At 40.5% G+C, this 23,100-nt stretch overlaps 1 protein-coding gene across 1 annotated transcript in view; it reads left to right on the forward strand.

The window, feature by feature from the left end:
• Positions 1-23,100, forward strand: part of LOC128690437 (serine/threonine-protein phosphatase 2B catalytic subunit 2) — a gene marked incomplete at its 5' end in the record, with an annotated part of 171,801 nt that overhangs the window by 103,105 nt on the left and 45,596 nt on the right. The window contains 2 exon segments of the mRNA XM_070089689.1: positions 21,291-21,384; positions 21,978-22,104. Coding sequence (XP_069945790.1) covers positions 21,291-21,384; positions 21,978-22,104 — 221 coding nt within the window.

Here is a 23,100-nt window from a genome sequence, read left to right on the forward strand (position 1 = left end):
AGGCGCTCAGGTACATAATATTTCTAAAGCCAGTAGACGTGTACCCTTCGGTGGTCAGGTACCTACTGCTTAGGTGTGTACAGCGAGGCGCTCTGGTACATACTGTTACTAAAGCCAGTAGACGTGTACCCTTCGGTGGTCAGGTACCTACTGCTTAGGTGTGTACAGCGAGGCGCTCTGGTACATACTGTTACTAAAGCCAGTAGACGTGTACCCTTCGGTGGTCAGGTACCTACTGCTTAGGTGTGTACCGTGAGGCACTCAGGCTCTTACTGCTCTAAGGCCGGCTCAGCAGCCCCCACATTGGGTTTGATGACGCACCCAGTGGTACTGCCGGCCGGCAGGTTAACTATTTAACCACTAGTTTGGCAGGGGCCGCAACACCTTGTCACACTGTGTATGCCACTCTGATTCTTAAATATCTGAAACCAGCCTTTGCTGGCCTTAAATTCACTAATATCAGTGCTAGTTCCAGGCATTTTCTTTACAAGATCATCATGCAACTGCCTTGCCTTTTCACATATTATTGACTGCATAACACTATCTCCTGATAATTGTTTCTTGTTGATCCACACCAGCAACAAAGTCTCCACATCTCCCAGTATTTGCGATCTCTGTTTTGTAAGTATATTTGCAACTTTTGCAACACCAGCTTCCTTGATTTCCTTTTTCTTGGCCAGGATAGAAGCAATGGTTGTATCGGGTTTGTTATACAACCTGGCCAGCTCAGCGACACACACTCCACTTTCACATTTTTGCAGTGATCTCTTTCTTGAATTCTATAGTGTTTCTCACCCTCTTTACCAAAGGGCTGGCACCAGAAGCTTTCTTTGGGCCCAAAGTGGCTTATTTAGCAGTTACAAGCACTAAAAAGAATGGAATAATACAAAATGTATGAACGCGTGGGATCGTCCTCACTGGCTGGTAAACAATGGCACACTGGCTGTACATGGAGTGTTTGGGCCACTCAGGCCGCGCGGACATGTTCTGGATGAATGACTTATTCCGAGTTCAGTGACAATCACCGAGCCAATATTTTGATGAAAAACCGTTACTTATTCTGAATATTACTTATTCCGATTACGACTTAATCCGGGGGTCCACTGTATTTGTCCCATGAATTTACTATCTAGTAAATTGTCAGTATGGTGTGATAACTGAAAATATACCTCAGTTTTTTTAACAGTCGTAGTAAAAATGTATTAATAGACTGTAAAACATAAGGGTAATCATTTAAGAGTAAAAGGACACGAGCCATAATGGTTTGACGAAGCTCATGGAGAACGAAACGTTGCCACAATTAAATGTCACACGAATTGAACTTAACATATTGTTGGTAATTCTTCCAACATTATTACAATCATTTAAAAGCTTATAACTTTATTTGCTGAATTTTGTATAAAAAAAAATTGCAATAGCAATGAAAGAATAGCTTTGACATAATTATAGTGACATTGAATTTTATATATATAATTCTATATATAGCCCATATTCATGCAAGTATACAGAAACGTGTGATATCCAGATTGGCTGTTGGTTACTGCTAGGTTTAAATAGCAAAATCCATTAGCTGTTGTTGAATAATTTAGGAAAAATATTTAAATTGCTTATTAAAAATTGCTTGCAAATGGAATTTGTGTATTAAATATAAGCACAGTATGAAGGAGAATATAGGTTAACATATTTGCATCGCTGATCAAATCTGGGAACTGGTGGTGCTGGAACCCAAGGCTGGCAAGTCCTAACACTTGAAGGCCAGTGTGCTAACCACTGAGTGGTTAAGTGATCTTCAGTCTTATGAAGTGGCCTGAATAGCAACGAAGATACAGCAAGTTACTTATTCTTCTTTCTTTCAACGCACTGGCCATATCCCACCGAAGCAGGTGGCCCAAAAAGAAAAGCAAAGGTTTCTCTATATAAATTTAGTAATCTGTACAGAAGTGGTCCCTAGCTCCTCTCTTCTGGCATTTTAGTTGCCTCTTATGACATGCATGGCTTATGGAGGAAGAATTCTGTTCTACTTCCCCATGGAGATAAGAGGACACATAAAGAAGAGCAAGAACTAGTATGAAAATAGAAGAAAACCCAGAGGGGTGTGTATGCTTGTACATGCATGTGTAGTGTTACCTAAGTGTAAGTAGAAGTAGCAAGATGTACCTGAAATCTTACATATTTGAGACAAAAAAAGACACCAGCAAACCTACCATCATGTAAAACAATTACAGGCTTCTGTTTTACACTCACTTGGTAGGATGGTAGTACCTCCCTGGGCAGTTGCTGTCTACCAACCTACTACCTAGTAGCAAGTTACTTATATTACCAAACACATATAATGGGACAAGATATGTTACCAGTTATGTATGGGAGTTAAGGAAGGCTGGAAGAACAGTGACAGAATTGGATGAAACCAGGTTTTGCTTGACAGTGTATTGCTGCCTAGATTATATTAAGGAGATGAAGTGCTTTTTAACAGTATCTCTGAATTAATTGGCATATATTGGACCTTTAGAGACCTCAGGCAGGGATTTTCAGATTTTAGGAACTTTTACCTACATAAAGTTGTTACACAGGTTGAGTTGGATACAGGGGCATGTTGAAGAGGTTTTTGTTGTTGTGCCTGCGAGCTCTGTTGCAGCAGTCAAGGAAGAGATTAAGAGTTCATAATGGAATTGATTATCCTGTATATACAGTAAGCACAGTAGTACGAGTGCTTTTTGTATACATGTACATATTAAATATGTTGAAGTTTTTGTTGAGTGGGGGATTGCTGTCCAGCACTGGATTGGGTAAGGATTTGCACAGTGGCTTTTTGTTGGGTTATTATTGGATTTAGCTGATTTGACATAGTAGATGTCCAGGCACAAATACCATAGGTGAGGTAAGAATAGATTGGAGGGTTGTATAATGTAAATAGTGCTGTTTGAGGTACATAGTAAAATGTATCTTGGAGAGGATGCTTACTGCTTTGGAGACCTTAGTTATGTGCTGGATGTGGGTATTAAACCTCAGGGTGCAGATGTAAGAATTTTCCCTTGGGTTTTCTTACAATGGGAGAAGTGTTGATTATATTTAGTTCAACATTTGTAGCTGTGTTCCTAAACATCATTACCTAAGATTAATCTCTCCCAATTGAGGATCGGATATGCAAGTCTCTCTCATAGCCACCTGTGTTCATGTGCTCCTGCCTTTCCCTGTGTAATGTGTGGCATGGCATGCAACTGATTACCTGCCTACCTGGAGGGTATTCTGGGGATCAACGCCCCTGTGGCCCAGTCCATGACCAAGCCTCCCGGTAGATCAGGGCCTGATCAACTAGGCCATTACTGCTGGCTGCATGTAGTCCAATGCATGAACCACAGCCTGGCTTATCCGGCACTGACTTTAAGTATCTGTCTAGCTCCTTCTTGAAGGCAGCCAGGGGTCTGTTGGTAATACTCCTTATGCATGGTGGGAGGCTGTTGAACAGTCTTGGGCCCTGGACACTTAAATAATAATATAATAATATCTTTATTTACTACAAGTACACGTACATGGTATACAGGCCTAGCTGACATCAATGACATACTACTGTATAGAAAGCTGCTTGTTATGCAGAGCATTTTGGGCAAATTAAGTCAGTTTTGTCTCAGGATGCAACACACACCAGTCGACTAACTCCCAGGTACCCATTTTACTGATAGGTGAACATAGACAACCAGTGTAAAGAAACACACCCAGTGTTTCTACCATCACTGGGAATCAAACACAGACCCTCACTGTGTGAAGCAAGAGTTTTAGCCACCAGGCCACAGGACACCGTAACTTATGGTGTTTTCTCTTAGTGTACCAATGGTGCCCCTACTTTTCATTGGGGGTATTTTGTACTGTCTGCCCAGTCTTTACTTTTGTAGGGAGTGATTTCTGTGTGCAGATTTGGGACCATTCCTTCTAGGATTTTCCAAGTGTAGATTATGATACTGTACATCTCTCTCATCTGCATTCCAGCGAGTACAAGTCAAGTGCTTCCAAGCATTCCTAGTAGTTGAGGTGTTTGATAGAACTTATATGTGCAGTAAAGATTCTCTGTACAGTGGACCCCCGACCTACTATATTAATCCGTTCCTGAGAGCCCATCGTAAGACAAAATGATCGTAGGTTGAATTAATTTTCCCCATAAGAAATAATGGAAATCAAATTAATCCATTCCAGACACCCCAAAGTATGAAAAAAAAATATTTTTACTACATGAAATATACATTTTCCTACACACAAAAAAGGAAACATGCATAATATGTATTATTGTGTAATGAAGAATAAATGATGCCTTTATTGAAGATCTGTTGAGTGATGGGATGGGAGGAAGGGAGATGATGGAGGTTATTTTTTGGAAGGGGAATCCCTTTCCATTAGGACTTTAGGTAGCAAGTCCTTTTCTGGGGTTACTTCCCTTCTTCTTTTAATGCCACTGGGAACAACTTGAGAGTCACTGGACCTCTATCGCACCAAAAATCTGTCCATAGAGCTCTGTACCTCTCGTTCCTTTAAGATTTTTCTAAAGTGGTTCACAACTTTGTCTTTGTAAAAGTCACCAGCACAGCTTGCAATAGCTGTCTCAGGGTGATTTTCTTTCATAAAGGTTTGCAGTTTAACCCACTTTTCACACGTTTCCTTAAACTTTGAAGAAGGCAACTTCAATTTCTCTCTCCCCTCCTCTGAAGCAATTTCCTCAGGTCTGGTCTCTTGCTGTTGCAGATGCTCTTGCAGCTCATCAGTGGTTAGCTCTTCATTGTCCTCCTCCACCAACTCTTCCACATCCTCCCCACTAACCTCTAACCCCATGGACTTCCCCAGTGCTGCAATAGATTCCACAACTGGCATAGGCTCCTGAGGGTTAGCCCCAAACCCTTCAAAATCCCTCTCATCTAAACATTCTGGCCACAGTTTCCTCTAAGCAGAGTTCAAGATCCTCTTAGTCACTCCCTCCCAAGCCTTACCTATAAGATTTACACAACTGAGGATACTAAAGTGATCTTTCCAAAACTCTCTGAGGGTCAGTCGAGTGTTTGAGGTCACTTCAAAGCACTTTTCAAACATTGCATTGGTGTACAGTTTTTTTGAAATTTGAAATGACCTGCTGGTCCATGGGCTGGAGGAGAGGAGTGGTATTAGGAGGCAAAAACTTGATTTTGATAAAACTCAAGTCCCCCGAAATTTGCTCTGCTAAGTCTGAAGGATGACCAGGAGCATTTTCTAATACCAGGAGGCACTTAGGGTCCAATTTATTTTCCAGGAGGTAATTTTTCACAGTGGGGCCAAAGACATGGTAAAACCAGTCATAGAAAAGTCCCTAGTGACCCATACCTTACTGTTTGCCTTCCACATCACACACAAATTAGCCTTGACAACATTGTTTTTCCTGAACACTGAGAGTTTGAGTGATACACAAGTAGAGGCTTCACTCTGCAATCCCCACTAGCATTACTACACAACAAAAGAGTAAGCCTGTCTTTCATAGGCTTGTGTCCTGGGAGTGCTTTTTCCTCTTGTGTTATGTAGGTCCTGTTTAGCATTTTCTTCTAAAACAGGCCTGTTTTGTCACAAACACTTGTTGAGGTTTCAATCCTTCAGCCTCTATGTACCCCTGGAATTCCTGCACATATTTTTCAGCTGCTTTTTGGTCCGAACTGGCAGCCTCGCCATGCTTTATCACACTATGTATGCCACTACGATTCTTAAATCTCTCAAACCAACCTTTGCTAGCCTTAAATTCACTCGCATCACCACTAGTTGCAGGCAATTTCGTAATTAAATCGTTATGCAACTGCCTTGTCTTTTCACATATCGCTTGAGAGATGCTATCTCCTGATATCTGTTTTTTGTTTATCCACACCAATAACAGTCTCTCAACATCTTCGAGCACTTGCGATCTGTGTTTCGTAAAGATACTTGCACCTTTTGCAGCAACAGCTTCCTTGATTGCCTGTTTGTTGGCCAAGATAGTAGAGATGAAAGTTAAGACACATGTGCAACATCTGGATATCTTTATTGTAGTAGACGTTTCGCCATCCAGTGGCTTTATCAATACAGATTCTAGGACATAATAGGAAGACAGTAGAACTATATACAAAAGATGAGGTAATCAGTCCCTCGGCCTTGGAGTTAGTGTTCACAGCATCGTGGTGGAGGAGAGTCTGGAGCAAAGGCAAGAAGACTGGCGCTTTTTATAGGCGTCAGTGAATGGGACGGGCAGCAGACGAGGGCAGTCACTGGTAGGCGGGATTCCCCAGTGGAAGTAGGTCCTTCCCAAAGAGATGGGTTAGTTGCAGCAGCCGTGAAGAAGGTCTTGTAGATGTCCTCCGAACCAAGATTCCATGATGTTGCAGTGTCTGACAAGTTGTGCAAGAAAGGTATAAAATACCGACAATATGAAAGTTAAGACACATGTGCAACATCTGGATATCTTTATTGTAGTAGACGTTTCGCCATCCAGTGGCTTTATCAATACAGATTCTAGGACATAATAGGAAGACAGTAGAACTATATACAAAAGATGAGGTAATCAGTCCCTCGGCCTTGGAGTTAGTGTTCACAGCATCGTGGTGGAGGAGAGTCTGGAGCAAAGGCAAGAAGACTGGCGCTTTTTATAGGCGTCAGTGAATGGGACGGGCAGCAGACGAGGGCAGTCCCATTCACTGACGCCTATAAAAAGCGCCAGTCTTCTTGCCTTTGCTCCAGACTCTCCTCCACCACGATGCTGTGAACACTAACTCCAAGGCCGAGGGACTGATTACCTCATCTTTTGTATATAGTTCTACTGTCTTCCTATTATGTCCTAGAATCTGTATTGATAAAGCCACTGGATGGCGAAACGTCTACTACAATAAAGATATCCAGATGTTGCACATGTGTCTTAACTTTCATATTGTCGGTATTTTATACCTTTCTTGCACAACTTGTCAGACACTGCAACATCATGGAATCTTGGTTCAGAGGACATCTACAAGACCTTCTTCACGGCTGCTGCAACTAACCCATCTCTTTGGGAAGGACCTACTTCCACTGGGGAATCCCGCCTACCAGTGACTGCCCTCGTCTGCTGCCCGTCCCATTCACTGACGCCTATAAAAAGCGCCAGTCTTCTTGCCTTTGCTCCAGACTCTCCTCCACCACGATGCTGTGAACACTAACTCCAAGGCCGAGGGACTGATTACCTCATCTTTTGTATATAGTTCTACTGTCTTCCTATTATGTCCTAGAATCTGTATTGATAAAGCCACTGGATGGCGAAACGTCTACTACAATAAAGATATCCAGATGTTGCACATGTGTCTTAACTTTCATATTGTCGGTATTTTATACCTTTCTTGCACAACTTGTCAGACACTGCAACATCATGGAATCTTGGTTCAGAGGACATCTACAAGACCTTCTTCACGGCTGCTGCAACTAACCCATCTCTTTGGGAAGGACCTACTTCCACTGGGGAATCCCGCCTACCAGTGACTGCCCTCGTCTGCTGCCCGTCCCATTCACTGACGCCTATAAAAAGCGCCAGTCTTCTTGCCTTTGCTCCAGACTCTCCTCCACCACGATGCTGTGAACACTAACTCCAAGGCCGAGGGACTGATTACCTGATCTTTTGTATATAGTTCTACTGTCTTCCTATTATGTCCTAGAATCTGTATTGATAAAGCCACTGGATGGCGAAACGTCTACTACAATAAAGATATCCAGATGTTGCACATGTGTCTTAACTTTCATATTGTCGGTATTCTATACCTTTCTTGCACAACTTGTCAGACACTGCAACATCATGGAATCTTGGTTCAGAGGACATCTACAAGACCTTCTTCACGGCTGCTGCAACTAACCCATCTCTTTGGGAAGGACCTACTTCCACTGGGGAATCCCGCCTACCAGTGACTGCCCTCGTCTGCTGCCCGTCCCATTCACTGACGCCTATAAAAAGCGCCAGTCTTCTTGCCTTTGCTCCAGACTCTCCTCCACCACGATGCTGTGAACACTAACTCCAAGGCCGAGGGACTGATTACCTCATCTTTTGTATATAGTTCTACTGTCTTCCTATTATGTCCTAGAATCTGTATTGATAAAGCCACTGGATGGCGAAACGTCTACTACAATAAAGATATCCAGATGTTGCACATGTGTCTTAACTTTCATATTGTCGGTATTTTATACCTTTCTTGCACATAGTAGAGATGGTTGATTGGGGTTTGTTGTACAACCTGGCCAGCTCAGAGGCATGCACTCCACTTTCGTATTTATTTACTATCTCCTTCATTTCAGTAATAATTTTCACCCTTTTTACCACAGAGTTGGCACTAGAAGCTTTCTGTGGGCCCATGGTGGCTTATTTAGCAGTTGGAAGCACTAAAAACACTGGAATAATACAAAATGTGCTGAATGTATGCGCGGGAGCGACCTCTCTCGCTTGTAAACACTGGCACACTAACTGAAGGCAGGCCAACTGAGGTGCGGTCAGACACGTGGACACGTACCGGACGAATGCTGCAAGTCGAGTTTTTCAACGTACGTCGGGGTCCAATTTTTACACTGAAAAGCATCGTAGGTCGGTTTTAATGTAGGTTGGGGGACATCGTAGGTCGGGGGTCCACTGTACAAGGGTTTTGGCAAGTCCTTCTACACGAGAACAGCCAAGAGCTAACCACATTTTCCACTCCTACAAGTTATTATCATTTCCTCAGAATGGACTGTGGAACACATATGAACTGCCCATGACTTAGACTTTTTCACTTTCATAGTGATTTTTATTCCTACAGGGGTGCCTGTAGTAATGCCTGGGAACTTTTGGGAGAGATATCTTTATAGCAATTTAATGGGATTTTTAACTTGTTAATTATTTTAATTTGGTTTGATAGCATTTATTTGTGCTGCATTTTATTCATGCAAGTAGTTTTTTTTGTTTGCTAATTTTGCTTTAAATGTGGTTAAGTGTGTTGTATTCATTTTTTTATTGCCAGGAAAGCTGACTGCTTACCTGTTTTTGGTGGTAATACAAAATTATATTAGTTAATGATGAGATCATTTTAGTCTAGTGTAAATTATAGTTTGGTAATAACAGATTGTAAATATCACACAATTTAAATATTAAAATTGTGTTATGTAACTTCATGTACATTGTTCATTACAGTACAGTATTAACCTTGCATGAATACAGTTTGTATGTACATTTTCATGAGATTGCACAGAATGTATTGACAATTAACACTGACATTATACGATAACATATTTGCAAACATTGTTAAAAAAATTATTCAATATTTAAAACTACAGAACATTCTCTTCAGTAAGTAATAGTACCAGGCATAGGTTAGATTTTAATAATGGAAATTTCATATTCTTCCCATACTACTAAAATTAGCCTAATACTATAACGACTAATATTAAATGTTTTGAGGAAGTCATGACATTTTCAACAAAAAACTTTCCAAATCTACAAGACCAAGGCAGGCCTCCCCATCCATTTCTCTCACAGATGTTCCTGTTGATTTTAACCTCCACCCCAGGCTTGTTCTCAGTTTCCATTTCCTTGAAGCTTCTGTTGTAGTCTGGGGGTTTGAAGCCTCATGGTTGTGTAGCTTACATATTCCCTTTCCATGTTCATAGACTGTTGTCTCTCTTCAGGGCTCTGTGGGGCTTGAAAGAGCCACTGAAAAGATGAGGGAAAAGTCTCAAGGTTGATATGGCATACTGTTTTCAAGATGCCCAGGTTGGAGGGAATTTTTGCTATTGCCTGGTGCATTCATTAGTTGTAGGTAGAAGGAAGGTAATGATAGTGACTTGTGAAGGAACTGGGGGCTGGGAATGAGTTTATCCAGCTAGCGCTCTAGGCTTGTTTCTCCAACTGGCAGGTGACGACGGCTCGGGGGCTGGTGCAAAATATTGGGCACCTGGTTTCCAGTAGTTGCGAGTGCTCCAGCTGATTCTTCATCTGAAAAGGCGCATGCTTCTCTCGCAGACTCTTCAGAAGTGGTGACAGATGTTCAGAGGCACGCCTAGGTATGAGGCACTCTACTGTTGCTTCTACATTTCTAGGGAAAGGGTAGGAGGCTGGCAGAAGCCAGTAGTTTACATCTGGTACTGTATTAGCTTTGTGTCAAGTCCAACATTCTTCGTAGACCTTAGCAGTCTCGTTTCCTCAATAGTTCACCACTCCTTGAATTGTAGTCCTGCACAGTGTGTTCTACAGCCTTTGTCTGTCTTGGCATCTTCTGATGATGACAGTCTTTTCTTGCTATTCTGCATGACTGATGGTGGTAGGAAATCACTGGGTTAAAAGATATAGCTGTAACAGTGGTAGACCACTTGGAATTATAGCAATAACAGTGGTAGATGACTTGTTATTGCAATAACAGTGGTAGATAATTTTGAATTCACACTGTACCCTTGAATCTTCATACTTTAACAATGTTAAGGTTTAAACATGCTACTCTGAAGCAGTGTATCTAATACTCTCTCAGGTACATACCCTGAAAGGTACTGTCATAACTTCTATTATTAAAACTACCTTAAGTGGTTCAGGTAGTCTGTACATATATCATAAAGGTAAACTTTTCATGGTGCCATGAAATTTGATGTACCATAAGCTACATCTAGTGATGCAGCTTACCTTAGATAGAAAACATTACCTTAGATAGAAAACATTAGGCATGTAAAACGGATGGCCATGGCGAAGGTGTTGAATAATAATGAAAGTTTTTTTTTTTTTCTTCTCTCTCCCTGGTCACCCTGCCTTTGAAATGGTATAAAATACCGACAGGTTGTTAGGTAAGACACATATGCAACAGTTAGGTATCTTTATTTCGAAACGTTTTGCCTACACAGTAGGCTTCTTCAGTCGAGTACAGAAAAGTTGATAGAAGCAGAAGATACTTGAAGACAATGTAATCAGTCCATCACCCTTGAAGTTTTGAGGTGGTCAGTTCCTCAGTCTGGAGAAGAGTATTGTTCCATAGTCTGAAACAGTATTGTTTCAGACTATGGAACAATACTCTCCCTCAGTCTGGAGAAGAGTATTGTTCCATAGTCTGAAACAATATTGTTTCAGACTAAGGAACAATACTCTTCTCCAGACTGAGGGACTGACCACCTCAAAACTTCAAGGGTGATGGACTGATTACATAGTCTTCAAGTATCTTCTGCTTCTGTCAACTTTTCTGTACTCGACTGAAGAAGCCTACTGTGTAGGCGAAACGTTTCGAAATAAAGATACCTAACTGTTGCATGTGTGTCTTACCTAACACCCTGCCTTGGTGGGAAATGGCTGATATGTTAAAAAAAAAATTTATGTATAGTAGACAGTCATTTAACACGATAGTTACGTTCCTGAAAACGCCATGTTAAGTAAAAACCATGTTAGATGAATTGAAGAACTTCTGGGAAAAATAAGGTTACGTTCCTGAGAGCCCCAAAAAAGCCAAAACTTTTTTTTAGGCCTCCACCTCTTACAAAAATAAAAGTGAATATGTAATTGTAGTTCATTGTTGTGAGGTATTATGTTATTTTTACTGCTTAAGACTACATATGTAACAGAAATAATAGTATTTCTTACCTTAACCCTTAAACTGTCCAAGCAGATCTACGTTCACATGCATAGTGCTCCAAAAGTAGATCTACATTTTTTTTACATATTTTCAAATATAACAAAAAAAAAGTAGATCAAAGTTTTTTTACTCGTTTTCAAATGTAAAAAAAAAAAAAATCTACTTTTTTTACATACTTTCAAATGTTGAAAAAACGTAGGTCTACGTTTGGACAGTTTAAGGGTTAAATTATGAGTGCTAGTGTTCGTAGATGATTGTGAAGAGAGTGGAGAGTTATGTTGTGGCCCTACTGGGCTGAGGTGGATGGTAGAGGTTCTGGTACCGAGATTGATGGTTGTACTGGAGTGTCTAACTTTGTCATTCAGTCAGTCAGTCAATCAAGTCATTCAATAAGTCATTCAATAAGTCAGTCAAGGCATTCAGTCAGGTCATTCAGTCAGTAAGTCAAGTAAGTTATTCAGTCAAGTCAGTAAGCTGTTCAGTCAAGTCAATAAGTCATTCAGTAAGTCAGTCACACAAACTCATGTTTACCTCTTTTTGTGTGTACAAAATAACACTTCATTACAGTTATCTCTTGTCTAATATCTTCATTTTCTTAGTTAATTCTAAGACTTAAATGCTTATACCTTTTCTTGCCACTTTTAGCAACACTGGTATGCCTACTGGGTGTCATGATTGCTTGGCAGATACAAGATATAGCAATTAAAAGATTAAAACAATTCACGAACACAGCTTGTAGCAGAGGAGGACTGGACTGGACACGTATGAAGTACGAATGCTGGGGTGGTCTCGGGGTGGCAGGGGATGGCGGGAGATCTCACCCGCTGATCCACAACAAGACAGCCGCTTGAGGGAAATGGAGTTTTTTTTTTCCTTCCCGCAAACTGAACCCTGTTAAATTAATTTTACATCTTACATAAAATTGTGCCGCAATTCTTCAATCATGCTGTACCCGAATCGTGCCAAATAAACTCGTGCTAAATGGCGGTCTGCTGTATATATACAGTGGTACCTTGACTTATGAGTTTAATTTGTTCCATGACCAAGCTCGTAACTCAATTTGCTCGTATATCAAATCAGTTTTCCTCATTGAAATTAATTGAAATGCCATTAATCCATTCCAGCGGAATTCCTGGCTCTCGGGAGGCAGGAGAAAATACAGTGGACCCCCACCTTACGATATTAATTCGTTCCTGAGAGCTCATCGTAAGCCGAAATTATCGTAAGGTGAATTAATTTTCCCCATAAGAAATAATGGAAATCAAATTAATCCGTGCAAGACACCCCAAAGTATGGAAAAAAAAAAAAATTCCACATGAAATATTAATTTTAATATGCACAAACTGAAGAAGGCATGCACAATTACTACTATACTAAGAATAGAATACATGACACTTACCTTTATTGAAGATCTGGTGATGATTGATGGGATGGGAGGAGGGTAGTGTGTGGAAGTTATTGTTTAGAAGGGGAATCCCCTTCCATTAGAACTTGCGGTAGCAAGTCCTTTTCCGGGGCTACTTCCATTCTTCTTTTAATGCCACTAGGACCAGCTTGAGAGTCACTGTGCCTCTGTCGCACAACAAATCTGTCCATAGAGCTCTGTACCTCTCGTTACTTTAAGACTTTCCTAAAATGGGCCATAACATTGTCATTGTACAGGTTGCCAACACGGCTTGCAGTAGCTGTGTCAGTGTGATTTTCATCTGGAAAGGTTTGCAGTTCAACCCACTTTGCACACATTTCCTCATTCTTTGAAGTAGGCAACTTCCTCAATTTCTCTCCCCCCTCCTCTGAAGCAGTTTCCTCAGGTCTGGCCTCTTGCTGTTGAAGATGATCTTGCAGCTCATCAGTGGTTAGTTCTTCATTGTCCTCCTCCACCAACTCTTCCACATCCTCCCCACTAACCTCAAACCCCAAGGATTTCCCCAATGCCACAATGGATTCCACAACTGGCATACGCTTCTCAGGGTTTACCTTGAGTTTATCTGGAGAGAGTTCCGGGGGTCAACGCCCCCGTGGCCCGGTCTGTGACCAGCCCCAAACCCTTCAAAATCCCTTTCTTCTACACATTGTGGCCACAGTTTCTTCCAAGCAGAGTTCAAGGTCCTCTTAGTCACTCCCTCCCAAGCCTTACCTATAAGGTTTACACAACTGAGGATACTAAAGTGATCTTTCCAAAACTCTCTTAGTCAGTTGAGTATCTGAGGTCATTTCAAAGCACTTTTGAAACATAGCTTTTGTGTAGAGTTTTTTGAAGTTTGAAATGACCTGCTGGTCCATGGGCTGCAGGAGAGGAGTGGTATTAGGAGGCAAAAACTTGACCTTAATGAAGCTCATGTCCCCAGAAAGTCGCTCTGCCAAGTCTGAAGGATGACCAGGAGCATTGTCTAATACCAGGAGGCACTTAAGGTCCAATTTCTTTTCCATTAGGTATTTTTTCACATTGGGAGCAAATGCATGGTGTAACCAGTCATAGAAAAAGTCCCTAGTGACCCATGCCTTAATGATTGCCCTCCACAGCACACACAAATTAGCCTTGAGGACATTGTTTTGCCTGAACGCTCTGGGAGTTTCAGAGTGATACACCAATAAAGGCTTCACTTTGCAATCACCACTAGCATTAGCACACATCAGAAGAGTAAGCCTGTCTTTCATAGGCTTATGTCCTGGGAGTGCCTTTTTCTCCTGAGTAATGTAGGTCCTGCTTGGCAATTTCTTCCAAAACAGGCCTGTTTCGTTGCAATTAAGCACTTGTTCAGGTTTCAATTTTTCACTGTCTATGTACTCCTTGAATTCCTTCACTTATTTTTCAGCCGCTTTTTGGTCTGAACTGGCAGCCTCACCATGCCTTATCACACTATGTATGCCACTACAATTCTTAAATCTCTCAAACTAACCTTTGCCGGCCTTAAATTCACTCACATCACCACTAGTTGCAGGCATTTTTCTAATTAAATCATCATACAACTTTGTAGCCTTGTCACATATGATCGCTTGAGAGATGCTATCTCCTGCTATCTGTTTTTCGTTTATCCACACCAATAACAGTCTCTCAACACTTGTGATCTCTGTTTCGAAAACAAACTTGGACCTTTTGCAAGAACAGCTTCCTTGATTGCTGTTTTCTTGGCCAAGGTAGTAGCAATGACTGATTGGGGTTTGGTATACAACCTGGCCAGCTACGAGACACGCACTCCACTTTTGTACTTAGTAATTATCTCTTTCTTCCTCCGTATCCAACTTTGGCTACGCCGCATCTTTACCAAGCATAAAGATATTGTTTTTTGTTGGGTCCCTGGGCATGTTGACGTACAGGGCAATGAACAGGCAGACACTGCTGCGCGGTCAGCAGTACATGACCTACCAGTTTCATGTAGAGGTATTCCATTTACGGACTATTTTGCTGCAATATCATCCCAACTTCACACCCGTTGGCAACAACGTTGGTCTACTATGCTCGGCAACAAACTTCAATCTATTAAACCGAGTATAGGTTACTGGCCGTCTTCTTATCACCAGTGTCGAGGTTGGGAGACTACTCTCTCCCGTCTTCGCATTGGCCATACTCGTCTTACTCATGGATATCTCATGGAGAGGCGCCCTACTCCTCTCTGAGAATTGCCAAGTTCCATTATCAGTCAGCCACATTCTGTTGGACTGCCCACTTTATCAACGAGCACGCAGAATTTACCTCCGTCGTCGTCTTCGCTCTGCTGCTCTCTTTAACTTCCCTTCTTGCTGATGGACCCACCTTTCATCCAGACTCTCTCATTGACTTTTTGACAACAACTGACTTACTTCACAAATTCTGATACCTTCAGCCCTTTCTACTTCAATCTTTTGCTACCCTCTACCCCCGTACTATCCCCTGCCCCGCTGTTTTCTGTAACCTACTGATCATCCCTCCTCCCTTCTGCCATCCAATACCCTCGCTTCCTTCCCTACCCTGCAGCGCTGTATAGCCCTTGTGGCTTAGCGCTTCTTTTTGATTATAATAATAATACACTGGAATTGGCCGAAAATAGGGCTCAAAGTTGGCAAAATCGCCGATGCGTAAACATCGTTTAGACCACTAACTTCGCGAGAGCATAATTCCATAAGTTTACCATCAAATTTCATACTTTTGGTGTCATTATGATTGGGAAAGGATTCTCTCTCTTTTAGTAAGAAAAAAAAAATTTTTTTTTTTTTTGGAAATTTGGCTGACCCTGAGAACAAGTCTCTGACCCCTAAAGGGTTAAATGTAATAGAATGTTATGTGTAGGTGGGGTGGCCTGGTATTGTCGCCCGGCTGACTACCATACATACCACACTTGATTTCTTAAAGTAAATACTACTTGTCTCACCCTAGATTTAAACTATAGATATTTTAAGGTAAATAATGAGTGCACTGTGTGTGTATTGTAGTTTTTATTGTATTTTGATGCCTAGTTCTATTGCTAACTTAGTATATGTTAGTGTAAACTTGTTATCTAGTGTTTGTATGCATTTATAAGGGGGAGAAAAAAGGGTGTTCCACTTTACGGCAATTTCCGCTTTATGGCAGTAGCCTGGAACCTAACCTGCCATATAAGTGGGGCCCTACTGTATACAGTATTGGTCTCTCAGGCCCCAAATGTTAGTAGGAAAAGAAAAAAAATAGAAAAAAGAACTAAAAAACATAAAATAATGCGCGTATGTGGAAATCGTCGATGTTGCCGCCACCTGGTCATTTTGGGTCAACTTCTCGGCACTGTATCTTGGTAAGTACTGATCAGAATTTTTTTTTTTATTACCTTCACAAAAATACAGTGGACCCCCGCATAACGATTACCTCCGAATGCGACCAATTATGTAAGTGTATTTATGTAAGTGCGTTTGTACGTGTATGTTTGGGGGTCTGAAATGGACTAATCTACTTCACAATATTTCTTATGGGAACAAATTCGGTCAGTACTGGCACCTGAACATACTTCTGGAGTGAAAAAATATCGTTAACCGGGGGTCCACTGTATACTCTTGAATTCTGTAAGAAAAAATAATTTTATTTTATTTTATTATTTTTTTTTTTTTTTTTTTTTTCAAAAATTTCTTGGACACTGGGGCACCCCTTCCGATTTTGACCTTGGACCTTGAAAGGGTTAATATTTTTGGGTGTCTGAAACAGATTGATTGGATTTACATTATTTCTTATGGGAAATATGGCTTCAGTTTTCTTTGAATTCAGTTTTCGTCAGACTCTATGGAACAAATTAAAGACGAAAACCGAGGTTCCACTGTGAATACTCTAGAATGAATAAAATATGTCATTATGTGACGAGTGGTGGCGTCCACTCCTTAAGTAAAAATAATTATTGCTCGTCTTATTATAAGAGAAAACAGTGTGTTTGTTTGTAGGGCTGACTACACTAGATAACTAGTTTCATGAGGAAAACACTGAAACAAAAGCATTTTTCTCGTTTTTCTATGATTTCACACTTTAATTCAATGGACATCATCATCCTCTTCTCAGCACTGTCCTTTGCACTTACTTTCCTAAGACTCATGGTTAGAAAAAAAGAAATTTGGCAAAATAACTGCACAAAACACTGGGATGCTGGGCGGATGTTGTGGCATTCACTGCTCCAACTAGTGGCGGCGTATCTGAAACTTGCTCATAACTCAGATTTTGGCTCACAACTCAAAGCAAAAAATCGACCAAGCGATAGCTTGTAACTCAGAAAACTTGTAAGTTGGGGCACTTGTAAGTCAAGGTACCACTCTGTGTGTGTGTACTCACCTATTTGTGGTTGCAGGGGTCGAGTCCTAGCTCCTGGCCCCACCTCTTCACCGGTTGCTACTGGGTCGTCCTCTCTCCCCACTCCATGAGCTTTACCATACCTCGTCTTAAAACTATGTATGGTTCCTGCCTCCACTATATCACTTTCTAGGCTATTCCACTGCCTGACAACTCTGACTGAAGAAATACTTCCTAATATCTCTCTTACTCATCTGTGTCTTCAACTTCCAATTGTGACCTCTTGTTTCTGTCCCCCCTCCCTGGAACATCCTGTCTATTCTGCGCAGTATTTTATATGTCGTTATCATGTCTCCCCTGACCCTCCTGTCCTCTAGTGTCGTCAGGCCGATTTCCCTTAACCTTTCTTCATAAGACATTTCCCTTAGCTCTGGAACTAACCTTGTCGCAAACCTTTGCACTTTCTCTAGTTTCTTGACGTGCTTTATCAAGTGCGGGTTCCAAACAGGTGCTGCATACTCCAGTATGGGCCTGACGTACACGGTGTACAGTGTCTTGAATGATTCCTTATTAAGGTATCGGAACGCTGTTCTCAGGTTTGCCAGGCGCCCATATGCTGCAGCAGTTACCTGGTTGATGTGTGCTTCCAGAGACATGCTCGTTGTTATACTCACTCCAAGATCTTTCTCCTTGAGCGAGGTTTGCAGTCTTTGGCCACCTAGCCTATACTCTATCTGCGGTCTTCTTTGCCCTTCCCCTATCTTCATGACTTTGCATTTGGCGGGATTAAATTTGAGAAGCCAGTTGCTGGACCAGGTGTCCAGTCTGTCCAGGTCTCTTTGAAGTCCTGCCCGGTCCTCATCTGATTTAATTCTCCTCGTTCAGGGTTGAGAGACCCTCTCCTAAACTTATTCTCAGGGTCGAAAATTTTTTGGAAAAAAAAAAAATTGTTTTCTAATAAAAAGATAGAGAATCTTTTCCTGATCATAATGACACCAAAAGTATGAAATTTAATGGAAAACTTACAGAATTATGCTCTTGCGAATTTAGCGGTCTCGACAATGTTTACGCATCGGTGATTTCACCCACTTTGAGCCCTATTTTCGGCCAATTCCAGTGTACTAGATGACTTTCCACTTTGAATTTTTATTCTCACCAAAAAATAGAAGATTTACTGTTATGCAGACTACTGCATTAGTGTAGAAATGTTATAAAGAATATCAGTGCACTTGTGATAGAATATTAGACTCGCCAGTTGATGTGTATTGGACACATGGCATGATTTGTTTACTTTTGAACTTTGACAAAAATCAAACATTTATTCTGCTTTAAGCTCAATTTCAAGGTACTTTTCATTGTGAAACCAATCAAAATCATCTCAAATTCTGTAAGATGTCTTCCATTCTATAAATTGAGACCAGGAAAACTAGAATACAACCATAAATACCATACGAAAATACAGTGCAAAGTCGCTGTTTTAAACCAAAAACGCGGTCAAAGATTTTTTTCTCATTACGCACTGTGCTGCAGGATTTTTTTTATACTGTGCACACTGACCACATAGACCCATTCTTTCATATGTAGGCCTATCAGCTTTCTCTCGCTAGATTTGAAGGCGCTAGAATTTACGCGTACTTGTACGTCAATAACCCTGGTGCGTAAGCCATACTAGTTCGTTGGAAACCCTGAAAGGGTTAATTATATCTTAAGGATGAAACTAGGTACACAAGTTGAAGGTTTGATAGACAAGAACAGTTTTTTTTTTTTTTTTTTTAACGGTAGCTTTGAAGCTGCTGGGAGACAGAAAGACAGGATTTTTTTAGGTAGATAGTTCCAGATTTTAGGTCCTTTCATTCACATTGAGTTTTTACAAAGATTGAGCCAAATGTGGGGAATATTGGAGAGTTTTGTCAGGTATTATGCCTGAGTTCTGTTGCAATTATCAAAAAAGAGTTTCAGGGCAGGATTGATATTAGAATTTATTTTCCTGTATATGTAGTTTGCTTAGTAGTATGAGTGAATTTTATGTATGTTTAGTGGGTTTAGGCTTTTGAAGATTGGGGGAGTGTGTTGTCTGGGTGATTATTCATACTTCTGTTTTTTGTTGTGTTATTGGCTTAAGGTGATTTGCTGTAGTGGATCTCCAGGCACAGCTAGTATAGATGAGGTAGGGATAGAATATAATGTAAGTACGTAGTGCTGTTTGAGGCACATGGTAACATTTTGGAGAGGGTGTCAACTGATTTGGATACTTTTTCTTGTAATGTGTTGAATTTGAAGTTGCTGTCTAGGAAGAGGTCTAGGAACTTTCCTTCTTCATGTTTAGCAATGGGAGAACTATTAATCGTAATACTTAGTTGGACATTTGTATCTATGGCCCCTAACATTATGTAGGTCTTGTCCATGTTCAGTGTGAGTTTGTCATCCTGGTTGATATCATTAACGATGTTGTTGAGGGAATTTAGATTTGGGTGGGAGATGACTAAAGCTGTCTTGCCGGCAAAGAGAACAGTTCTAAGTAGCCGAGATGCATTTGGAAGATCATTGATGCTTATAAGGAAAAGTAGAGCCAAGAATACTTCCATGCAGGATGCCTATGTTGACAGATCCAAGCTGGAACAAAATGTCATAAGTTTTATTCTCCTATGTGCAGGTTTGTGAAATGTACTTCTTCTCCAAAAATTGCACATTTATTTGTAGAATACATGCTTGTGCAGTGGTCTGAATAATTCTTATTGCATCATTATTCATTAAATACTTAAAGAATATTGCAAGTTAATGTTATGGAAGAAAATAAATATTGCACATGACCTATATAGATCATGTAAAGTTATACACACTGAAGGCTGAAAATTACAATAGTGAATGCTAGTAATAGGTGGTGGCCATTATGCACAGTTGTTTTTTTTTTTATTATCACACCGGCCGATTCCCACCAAGGCAGGGTGGCCCGAAAAAGAAAAACTTTCACCATCATTCACTCCATCACTGTCTTGCCAGAAGGGTGCTTTACACTACAGTTTTTAAACTGCAACATTAACACCCCTCCTTCAGAGTGCAGGCACTGTACTTCCCATCTCCAGGACTCAAGTCCGGCCTGCCGGTTTCCCTGAATCCCTTCATAAATGTTACTTTGCTCACACTCCAACAGCACGTCAAGTATTAAAAACCATTTGTCTCCATTCACTCCTATCAAACACGCTCACGCATGCCTGCTGGAAGTCCAAGCCCCTCGCACACAAAACCTCCTTTACCCCCTCCCTCCAACCTTTCCTAGGCCGACCCCTACCCCGCCTTCCTTCCACTACAGACTGATACACTCTTGAAGTCATTCTGTTTCGCTCCATTCTCTCTACATGTCCGAACCACCTCAACAACCCTTCCTCAGCCCTCTGGACAACAGTTTTGGTAATCCCGCACCTCCTCCTAACTTCCAAACTACGAATTCTCTGCATTATATTCACACCACACATTGCCCTCAGACATGACATCTCCACTGCCTCCAGCCTTCTCCTCGCTGCAACATTCATCACCCATGCTTCACACCCATATAAGAGCGTTGGTAAAACTATACTCTCATACATTCCCCTCTTTGCCTCCAAGGACAAAGTTCTTTGTCTCCACAGACTCCTAAGTGCACCACTCACTCTTTTTCCCTCATCAATTCTATGATTCACCTCATCTTTCATAGACCCATCCGCTGACACGTCCACTCCCAAATATCTGAATACGTTCACCTCCTCCATACTCTCTCCCTCCAATCTGATATTCAATCTTTCATCACCTAATCTTTTTGTTATCCTCATAACCTTACTCTTTCCTGTATTCACCTTTAATTTTCTTCTTTTGCACAGTTGTATGTGTGCAAAAGTTATAAAATCATTGCAAACAGAAAAAAATATGCCAACCGGTGTACATGTGCATATTAAAATCTTCGTTCTTTAAATATCTTGTGTTTCATAATGTGCAATTTTTTCAGTATAATAAATGCCATTTTTATTTTTCAGGTATCGTATGTATCGTAAGAGCCAAACCACGGGTTTTCCTTCCCTTATTACAATATTCTCGGCGCCTAACTACCTGGATGTATACAATAACAAGGTTTGTGGCATGAATAATTTGTAACTAATATCTCAGATTGGACATCTATGCTTCTTACACAATGTTTTCAATTACTACTACCCACACTATATTTGTCCTACACCAGTCTGAATTATCAAATTGACAGAATCTGCTAACAGTTGGTTGAAATGAGCCTTGTCCAAATAAACAAGTAGGAGAATTTTATTATAATTACTGCCCAGGCAGAACACCAGTGTTAATAAAAGTACATGATGAATATGCCTGAATTTTGAACTTTCTGCAATTTTGCAAGCTCCTGATGTGTTGATTGCAACACAAAAGCCCTAGAACTATCATTCAACTCCCCATTTGGTTATTTTGTATCTTTTATCACTTGTTTACGATTACTTTGTAGTGTGTTGTTGCAATACAGACATACATCAGTAGGCATTGAGAAGTGGCTCCAGGACTTAAGAACATTAAAATGCACTATTAAATGTGGTTTTTTAATCTCTTTAAGAGTAAGCAAAGCACTTTTGTGATATGCCTTTCTTCCTGTTATAATTTATGTATATTTGTCATTAATCAATTTTATATTTCTTTATAACAATTATAAATATTTATCATTCTAGGCTGCTGTGTTGAAATACGAGAACAACGTAATGAATATTCGTCAGTTCAACTGTTCACCTCATCCTTACTGGCTACCAAACTTCATGGATGTCTTCACATGGTCACTTCCATTTGTAGGAGAGAAGGGTAATGTTAATATTTTTATTAAGCATTCAGCTTCAGGTGTAATGTTTTACCAGGATAAAGGTAATGGTTTAATATTGAAGCAGATCATTTTGATTTGTTTAACATGTTTTGTTAGGCATACATAATAAACATTTTTTTTCTCTTGTACCTTCAATATTTCATTGCTGTCGATGTTCCTAAAATACAGTACTAGCCTCTGTTTATGGGGAATGAACTTCATCCTAACTGGAAAAATAGGTCGTGTCATATTTGCACTTAAAATCATCTGCTTTCCGTACTTACACAAGTAGTGTTCTACTTATGCATTACCCTCACATTAAAAATGTTTCTTGCATCTCGGGCTAATTTGAGTCTATAGTTTCCAAGTATTACATAGATCCTTCAAGCATGTCTCATCCCAAGTTAATTTTTTGTGTGATGTTGTTGTAGGGATCTTGTTGTGTTTATGCCTACAGGAGTGGAGCTGTTATCTTAACAAATTAATTAATGAGGATTGAGTTTAAAGTTTCATCTTATGAAACCCATTCCAACCAACTTCCACTGTTTTCTTTTCATTTTCATTTTAACTAGCTTATGATAATCACATATTTTTTGTTTTTTCCAACAAGGATATATCTTGCATTTTCATTCCTCCTTCACAATTCCTCTAAAAGCAAGTGGGCTTGGGTGATGTAAAATACTGCCAGTGAAAAGCAGGGGTGTAAAGAGTGCATCAAGATAACTTGACTCGGTAAATGTAAAAGGACCATGACTTTTCTACACCCATCCTCCATACATGAAGGGATTACTAACAATCCTTTAGTTTCCTTAGAGAGAACATAAGTTGCTCAGGTCAATTCCTGATCAGCCAGGCTGTGGTGCCTCTGTTGGAGAATGTTTACAGGTCAACATAAGCAAAACAACACACTGATAGCCAAATTTATGGATGAGGACTTTCCTATGCTGAGAGGAGTAGCATAGGCTTCTGTACATATTACAGTTAAATGTAAACACTTT

The sequence above is a fragment of the Cherax quadricarinatus genome, chromosome 29 (assembly GCF_038502225.1).
Source record: "Cherax quadricarinatus isolate ZL_2023a chromosome 29, ASM3850222v1, whole genome shotgun sequence".
NCBI lineage: Eukaryota > Metazoa > Arthropoda > Malacostraca > Decapoda > Parastacidae > Cherax > Cherax quadricarinatus.